Source organism: Myotis brandtii, unplaced genomic scaffold (genome assembly GCF_000412655.1).
Source record: "Myotis brandtii unplaced genomic scaffold, ASM41265v1 scaffold78, whole genome shotgun sequence".
Lineage (NCBI taxonomy): Eukaryota > Metazoa > Chordata > Mammalia > Chiroptera > Vespertilionidae > Myotis > Myotis brandtii.
The window spans coordinates 2,325,510-2,335,212 of record NW_005371131.1 but is presented as its reverse complement, the minus strand read 5'-3'; the positions used below and the strand labels follow the sequence as shown (position 1 = coordinate 2,335,212).

The following is a 9,703-nucleotide window of genomic DNA, read 5'->3' as shown; positions in this document are numbered from 1 at the left end:
CCCAATAGTCCCTGATGGGGGGAGCTGGCTGGCCAACCTCCTGGGGTCCCTCCCCCTGGCCGGCCCGCCCCCCCCCACAGGCCTCGATTGCCTGCCAGGTCGAGGGACTCCACCCATGCATGAATTTGTGCACCGGGCCTCTACTAAATAAATAAAAAAATTTTTAAAAAGAATGTCAAGGAGCTAAATTTCAAAGGCTAGGTGTCTTAAGCCACACCATCTGTCTGAAGCAGCCTTACCCATTCTTCTGCCCTAACTCTGCTCCAGCCTCATCTGCTCAAAGCTTCAAATAGCAAAGGGCAGGGAAGGCATTTTATACACTCACCTAAACCATATAGAGGATGTCGCCTAGGATGCAGTTCTGCTCTAGCCCACAATAGGGCCTGAGCTCTCCCTATCTAACAAAGAAAGACAGCAGAAACTTCCCTCTCTCAAGCAAGCCTCCCTGATTAAAACCATACGGCTGAATTCCCCCAGGGAGGAGAATGGAATTTTCTTGTTGCAGATTATTGCAGGACTAAAAAAATGTGTACAAGCAGGAGCTAAGTGACAGAGAATAAAGAGACAAACCCAGCATTTAGAATTATGAGGCACCAAGAAAACCTGGTTTAAAATTATTATATAGCCTGGAGAAGAAAAATAAAAGCAATTACAATTGCACTTGAGTGATTTTTCCCCTATAAAATCCACAATTTCAATAAGGTGATTACAATACTTTTAGGATTAAGAAATACAGGGTAGGTCAAAAGTAGGTTTACAGTTGGTCATATGGAAAATAGTACAATAATCAATAATACAGGATTAAACTATTTCGAATATTCACAAATGTAAACCTACTTTTTGCCCCACCCTGTATATTTTATTTATATCTCTAAGTATAAATTTATTGCTGAAATTAACAATATCACTCTCCAAAATAAATAATTTCAGGACAAGCTAGCTATCATAGCATCCTTAATTACACACACAGACACACACACACACACACACACACACATCATCTGAGTTATAAATAGCAAATACCAACCTGGCTGTCCCGTGCTGGGAATCCATGATAACCTGGGGTCAGAGGCTCGTTCTAAAAGAAAGAAAAGAAAGGAAAACTATAAGAAAAAGAAAATGTTAAGAATAATCAAAATCATCCAAACTGATCAAATATAAATCCCTGCACCAGACCCTAAGGTGTTCTGTTGCTATATTCCACACTAGCTAACTACAAACATTTCCCAGTTCAGCTTCCACAAAATCCAACACACAAGAAAACCATTATTTGCTTACAAACACTTTTCCCTCTTGTACAGCTAAATCTATTTCCTTCCCAGTATATATCAACCAGGGAGCTACCGGGATTTGGGGCCAAACCATTCCTAACTTCACACTGTGGGACTTTAGCATTTAAAAATCAGCATTTAGTGGCCCCTAACCACTAAAGCCAGTAGCAGTCCTGAACACCAGGACAACCCAAAATATCCACACATTTCCAAAAGTCTCTGGTTGGAAAGGCAACAGTACTACCTCTACTGAGAACTACCTCTAGCCCCGAAAAGTTTTAGCCCCTCCTTCTACTAATCTGCTCTTTTAAACCTAGATGAAATTCCATCTCTGTTCCAGACTTCCTCTACCACCCTATATCATCTTGTGGACTCCAGTAACTCCTAACATGTATATTAGTTAAAATTTGCTTAGTTTACTTATACAATTTACTTTTCATATTACTTATGATTCAAATCTTATTTTTGTAAAGATGTATCATAATCAGTGTCTCATATTCACAGTAATCATTAAATCTAGATCTTTGAGGGCAAGAATGATAGCTAATAAAAGCTATACAAACCCTAACTTAGTTTAAGATCATACAATATGAGCACTTATTTATGGCTTACTGGACCCATTCAACCATTATGTCAACATATATTGAATACCTAATATTTTCAAAACACTGTTAGATGGCTCAGAGTAAGAAAGATGGGAAAAAAAAAAAAAACCAAGTCCCTTGCCTACAAGGGTACTTTTAAATGGGAGGAGATATACATGCACACAAAGGTGTAAATAAGGGCATATGATGCTTTTGTAACTTTTTCTTCAAAGTGATCAACACAGCTACCTGAAAGACCCTCATCCTCTTCCACCCATTTGTACTTTCATTCCTACTAGCAGAATAACAAGAATAATTTTCATTGATAGGGCTTTCATAAAAAGAGTGTAAACTTTCGCCGGGGCCGGATGGAGCGTCGGCCTGCGGACTGAGGGGTCCCGGGTTCGATTCCGGTCGAGGGCATGTGCCTGGGTTGTGGGCGCGTCCCCCGTTGGGGGTGTGCAGGAGGCAGCTGATCGATGTTTCTCTCTCATCGATGTTTCTGACTCTCTGTCTCTCTCCCTTCCTCTCTGTAAAAAAATCAATAAAATATATTTTTAAAAAAAAAGAGTGTAAACTTTCTACCTATTGGTACATCTGCTTTATTTATATCCATAGCGTTTATAATCAAAGTCCACACTCCTTTCAAAAACATGAAAGCTAGGATTCAACTTAAGCTCACATGCAGATCCCATGTCTTGTTCATCATGCTTTTCATATAATTTAGCAGTGTTTAACACATGATGAACACCCAAAATAATGTGTAAATAAATAAATGGAGTTCAATAACCAGAAATTATTTAGGCATTTAGTCACTAATTCAATCATAGATAATCTGGCGCTCTTTTTTTATTACTAAATCTTTATCTGGACATTTATAAATTAAGTCTCTCCAGAGAAAACACACAAAAAGGTAACTGTCTTAAAAAAGCACAGACGCCAAAACAATCTTGAGAAAGAAGAGCAAAGTTCGAAGGACTCATACTTTCTGATTTCAAAGTTTACTGCAAAGTTCAGTAATCAAGGTAGTGTAATACTGGCATAAAGACAGACATACAGACCAATGAAACACAACTGAAAGTCCCAAAATAAACCTTTAGTTAAAATAAATGATTTTTGAAAGGGTGCCAAAAAAAAAAAAATCAATGGAGGACAAAATATCCTTTCAACAAATGGTGCTGGGACAACTGAATATTCACATGTAAAAGAATGAAGTTGGTACTCTATCTCAGACCATATACAAAATTAACTCAAAATACATCATAGACTTAAAGTCACAGAACTCTTAAAAGAAACACAGGAGTAAATCTTCATGGTCTTTGATTAGGTGATAGTTTCTTCAATAGGACACCAAAAACAGAAATAAAGGAAAAAATAGATAAATTGGACTTAACCAAAATTTTAAAACTTTTGTTCTTCAAAGGGCACTACCAGTTCTGAGAATCTAATGTACAGCATAGTGGGCCAATCAGGCCAGGCCGGCCAGGAGGAGGGGCCGAGGGCAGTTGGTGGGAGGGCGGGTCCAGCCAGGGGGAGGGAACACAGGTAGCTGGCCCCGCCCCTGGTCAAACTCCCAGTTGACCTCCCAGTCTAAGGGACAATTTGCATATTAGCCTTTTATTGTATAGGATAATATTCAATTATGGATATATACCACGTTGTCCATTATCAACTCATGGACATTTGGATTATTTCTACTTTTTGGCTATTATGAAATAATGCTGCTGTGAACATTTGTGTACAAGGTTTTGGGTGGACATACAGTTTCATTTTCTTGCTTATACCTAGGTGTGGAATTGCTGGGTCATATGGTAACTCTGTTTTAACATTTTCAGGGGCTATCAAACTGTTTCCAAAGTGTCTGTACCATTTTACATTCCCACCAGCAATGTATGAGATTCCAATTTCTCCATATCCTTTCCAATACTTGTTATTGGCCAACTTTTTTTATTATAGCCATCCTAGTGGGTGTGAAATGTTATCTCACTGTGTGGGTGTGATTTGCATTTCCCTAATGGCTAATGCTATTGAGCTTCTTTTCATGTTCTTATTCACCATTTGTATATTGTTTTGGAGAGCTTCCTGTTGAAACCCTTTGCTCATTTTAAAATTTGGGTTGTCTTTTTGTAGTTGAGGTGTAAGAGTTCTTTATACTATATTCTGAATACAAGTCCCTTATCAGATATACGATTTACAAATATTTTCTCTCATTCTGTGGGTTTTCTTTTCATTTGGTGGTGTCTTCCTCCACCCCCAGCTTTATCGGGTTATTGTTGATGTATAACATCATGTAAATTTAAGGTTTACAATGTGTTCATTTGATACACTTATATATTGTAAAGTGATTACCACCACAGCCTTAGCTAATACCCTGCATTATGCCATATAATAATAAAAATTGGAGAGACCAAGATGGCAGCATAGGTAAACACCGGAGACTGCTGCCGCAAACAACCACTTCAAAAATACAGCTAAAAGACGGAACGGACATCACCCAGAACCACAGGAAGGCTGGCTGAGGAGAGACTCTTCAACTAGAAGGAAAAATAACAGCACACCGAGGCTCAGAGGAGGCGCAGTGTGGAAAAAACTCAGGTGCGGAGGTGCGCGCGCAAAGCGGGCTGGTGGCTGAGAGCGCGGTTGTCGTTTTCGGTCAGGGGGGAGTCTCAGACTCTGAGCTCCAGATACGGGCGAATCGCTGGGGACTCGGACCCAAACGGGAGAAGCGGGAGTGTCTGGCATCAGTTGGAAGGCAGCTTTCCCTCCGAGGTTTGCAGCGGTTCCGGGGGTTCTGAGAAGCAGAGCCTCTGGGAACAGGACTGAGGGCACCATAACGGCTCCCTCCGCCCGCCCTGTTGAGCCCGCCCCGCCCAAGCCCTGCGCAGAGCCATTTGCCGGATCGCCTCAGGCAAAGGCTAGATTAGCACCTCCCCAGAGGACAGAAGTTTTCCGCGGCAGACACAGCTGATTCACACAGCCAGTCGGCCTGGTGGTCAAATCCCTCTAGTATTAACTACAACAATCAAGGCTCAACTAGAACAAGACTGCGCACAAAGACCACTAGAGGGTGCACCAAGAAAGCATAAAAAATGCGGAGACAAAAAAACATGACAGAAATGGAGGATATAGAGCTAAAAATCGCAATTTTGAGGGCTTGCAAAAATGTGCTAGAAGCTGTCAATAAACTTGAGGAGAGAGTCACGAAAACTAATGAGACCCTCGATGCTATGATAAAGAACCAACTAGAAATTAAGCATACACGGACTGAAATAAAGAATATTATACAGACACCCAATAGCAGACCAGAGGAGCGCAAGAATCAAGTCAAAGATTTGAAATGCGAAGAAGCAAAAAACACCCAACCGGAAAAGCAAAATGAAAAAAGAATCCGAAAATACGAAGATAGTGTAAGGAGCCTCTGGGACAGCTTCAAGCGTACCAACATCAGAATAATAGGGGTGCCAGAAGATGAGAGACAGCAAGATATTGAAAACCTATTTGAAGAAATAATGGCAGAAAACTTCCCCCACCTGGTGAAAGAAATGGACTTACAGGTCCAAGAAGCGCAGAGAACCCCAAACAAAAGGAATCCAAAGAGGACCACACCAAGACACATCATAATTAAAATGCCAAGAGCAAAAGACAAAGAGAGAATCTTAAAAGCAGCAAGAGAAAGAGACTCAATTACCTACAAGGGAATACCCATACGACTGTCAGCTGATTTCTCAACAGAAACTTTGCAGGCCAGAAGGGAATGGCAAGAAATATTCAAAGTGCTGAATACCAAGAACCTACAACCAAGAATACTTTATCCAGCAAAGCTATCATTCAGAATTGAAGGTCAGATAAAGAGCTTCACAGATAAGGAAAAGCTAAAGGAGTTCATCACCACTAAACCAGTATTATACGAAATGCTGAAAGGTATCCTTTAAGAAGAGGAAGAAGAAAAAGGTAAAGATACAAATTGTGAACAACAAACATGCATCTATCAACAAGTGAATCTAAGAATCAAGTGAATAAATAATCTGATGTACAGAATGAACTGGTGATTATAATGAATCAGGGACATAGAAAGGGAATGGACTGACTATTCTTGGGGGGGAAAGGGGAATGGGAGATGCGGGAAGAAACTGGACAAAAATCGTGCACCTATGGATGAGGACAGTGGGTGGGGAGTGAGGGCGGAGGGTGGGGTGGGAACTGGGAGGAGGGGAGTATGGGGGGGGAAAAAAAGAGGAACAAATGTAACCTGAACAATAAAGATTTAATTAAAAAAAATAATAATAATAAAAATTTGTGTGTGTGTGTGTGTGTGTGTGTGTGTGTGAGAACATCTAAGATCTCCTTTCTTAGCAACGTTCAAGTATATAATATAGTGCACCGGGCCTCTAGTTCAGCAATAAACAGGAATGCAGTACTGATACAACATGGGTGAATCTTGAAAACATCAACGTTAAGTGAAAAAGAAAAAAAAACAATGAGAAAAAATGGCTACGAATTGTATAATTCCATTTATATGAAATATCCAGAATGGGCAAATCCATGGAGAAAGAAAGTAAACTAGTCATTCCAGAAGCTAAAGGGGAGGAATGGGGAGTGATTGCTGATGGGTATTAAGTTTATTTTTGGAAAGGAAAATATTCTGGCGTTAGATAGTGGTAATGGATGCACAACGCTATAATTATATACTAAAATCCACCAAACCACTAAAAAAAACACCCTAAAAAATACTTTATAAGGGCATGATTTATGGCCTGTGAATTATGTCAATAAACCTATTTAAAAATAATAATTACAGGCAATGTTGGCTATTATCACACAAACTTTTACAGGGGAGACACAGATAGCTTAGACTGAAACCAAAGAACAGGGCTCCTTTTGAAATCTACAAGCACCTTGTTTGTTCTTAATTCTACAAATGTGTTTTAACACCATTCCCTACAGATTTTAACAATGATGATAATAACACTAGATACTAAGCAACTGATCAGATATTGTTTCAGGAAGGAGAAAGTTGCAAAGAGATGATAAAGTATAGCTATTAAGTGGAAAAGCAAACTTTCAACCCAGGTCTGTTGGACTCCAAAGCCCCTGCTCTTTCCATTTTATAAAGTTCTCTAATAACCATTCCACATTATTCTTTTATAGTGAGTATTTCAAGATTGTCTGAAAAATGAATTATATAATTAAGAAAGTAATCAAAAACATCCAAAAGCATAATTAACAGAAATTCGTCACTCCCAGAGAAGATGCATGTTTAAACCATATTTTTAGGTTCAACAATGCACAAAATTTCTTTTAAGGAAAAAAAAAATCACATTCCTACAAGCCAGTATTGTCAAAACTTTAATAGCAAGGACAGATAAGATAGCACGGAGATGTACCAGAGGAAATGGATTTACTCCACCTGCCTTCGTAAAGCAGTACTCTTCTATGTCTCCATCTCTCCAATAGGCCATTTGGAAGTCTCCAGCCCTCATTTCCTGACTCTCTGAGAGTGGCCTATGCTTAATGACAAAGGCTTGCTTTTCTTTTTTACTTTATCATGCATATATCTCTCCCTTCAAAATACATTAACTTTGGATGTCTTTGAAGTTTATAAAAATGGATCCTATTTTATGTATTATTTAGCAATTTCCTTTTTTTACTCAACACTAAAGATCAATTTCACTAATTTTGACTACTGTTTAGTATTCTAGTTTATGAACATGTCACTATTTACCTTATTTTCTTGTTAATATACATTTAAATTGTTTCAGGTCTTTGTGTTTGCACTCACAAACAATGCTCCTATAAATGTTCTTTTAGATTTGAGATACTTTTTACTCATGAGATTGGTGAAAATAATACACAAATTGTCAAGAAGAGTATATAGATATCTTCACATCTAACAGTAGGAACTTAAGTATATTGGGACCACTGTTTTGGAAAGCAGTGACAATAATTATCAAAATATTAGTGCACATATCTTGCTATAATTTCACATCTTTGATTTCTATCTAAAGAATCACTTGCACATGTGCTCAAAAAAGCATGTGCAAAAATTTTCAATAGTTTATAACAATGAAAAACTAGAAAGAACCTCAAGTCTCCATTAATTGTAGGAAAATAGTATCAATTACTATTTCAACATCCTCTGTACAAGTTTTTAAAAAGGTAAAATCTCTATGAACATCTAAGTCATATTTAATGATAGCAAAACATTTATTTTTTTAATTACAATACAAAAAGAGGCATTTCTACATACATATAAAGAAGTAAATAAATGCACAAAGACATAGAAGGATATACAACAAACTTGTAACTTCTAATAGTGGTTACCTCTAGGGAGAAGAATAAGATCTGTGGAAGGTCGAGAGGGCATACTTTATCTGAATTGTTTGAATTTTACAAAATGTAAAATTCATGTATTCCTTGTGTACAAAAAAAAAATCACAACTACTGGTGTTTCATGTTTTAAAAAACTTACAACAACACCTTCACGTCATCTTATTTAATCCTCACAACGCAAAAAAATAGATGTGATAACCCTCATTTTACAGGTGACAAAACTAAATTTCAGGAAGATTAAGTGATCTGCTCAAGGACAAACAGTGGTTGAGCTGTCATCAAACTTAGGTCTTAACTCTACACCCAGTACGTCTGCTGCTTCAAGACAAATAGTGAAAAAACATTCCCCTGGTCCAGGTAGGGATGATCAGGATTGTCTAAAGACATGCACACCTGATTGTTTTATTCGGTGTAAAAATAATAACTGACATTTAAAGCAAAGATGGAATCACAAGACAAGCTAACCGAGCAGATGGGATATAAATCAGATATGTTAAACTCTAAAGAGGAAAGAAAGCCTTTAGCAGTTATGTGCCTATAAGCAAGACCTATTGGCCTAGTAAGACTGAAAGAGTTAGAAACTGACTCTGCCTAACCACAGAGAACGCTCAAAAATAAAATGGCCCTGGCCAGGAGGCTCAGTCCCATACACCAAAAGGCAGCAGGTTTGATTCCGGGTCAGGGACACATGTGGGAGGCGACCAATTGAAGTTCCTCTCTCACATGGATGTTTCTCACTCTCCCTCTCCCTTTTTCTCTCTCTAAAATCAATAAAAAATATGTCCTCAGGTGAGGATTTAAAATAATAATAAGTAAATGAAATGAATACCAACCTCAAGAATCCTTGCTGACTACAGAGGACAGCAATTAAACCAGTTCAGGAGTTTTCGATTAGTGAACATGTGAAAGAGTAACAGAAGAATCCTTAAGTAACTGCAATGGATTGCGTGTGTACAGTGGACACAAAGAAGTGAAGGAAAATATCATCAGACATTGTATTCTTCACTGGCTGCTTAGAAGCTCCCATACGCATCTGTGTTAGAAAAATCAATTTAAGCAGAAGAATCCTTCATTGAACAATTGCTTTATTACAAGCACTGTTCTAGTATACTTGCCCTTGAGGAGCTCAGAGTCATACTAATTACAAGATAAGGTGACTGATGCCATAACTAAAGCCTATAAAAAGAACTACAGGACTCCAGAAAATACCGGAAGATCTTTTTAAAAAGTGAAGGGAGGAGAGGGGAAGAATAACCTCTAACTCTTATTGGAGGACAAGATCCCAATACTGTGATGGACTGATGCATGCTGAAAAGACCATTTCTAAAGCCACTTTTCTAAATGCATTCAGAAAATCAGCAATATCATCCATCCTATATAATAAAAGGCTAAAATGCAAATTGTCCCCTAGAGAGGAGTTCGACCAACTGGGAGTTCGACCAGGGGGTGGGGCTGGCCGGCCAACCGACTGCAGCCCCTCCCCCCCCGGCCAGCCCCACCCCAATTGGCCCCCACCCC

At 38.7% G+C, this 9,703-nt stretch overlaps 1 protein-coding gene across 5 annotated transcripts in view; it reads right to left on the bottom strand.

Annotated features, from left to right (window-relative positions):
• Positions 1-9,703, bottom strand: part of RBFOX2 (RNA binding protein, fox-1 homolog (C. elegans) 2) — a 197,094-nt gene that overhangs the window by 174,351 nt on the left and 13,040 nt on the right. For all 5 annotated transcript variants that reach the window (XM_014530819.1, XM_014530820.1, XM_014530831.1 and 2 more), the window contains exon 2: positions 1,028-1,078. In XM_014530819.1, the coding sequence (XP_014386305.1) occupies positions 1,028-1,078 (51 nt within the window). The remainder of the gene's footprint in view (positions 1-1,027; positions 1,079-9,703) is intronic.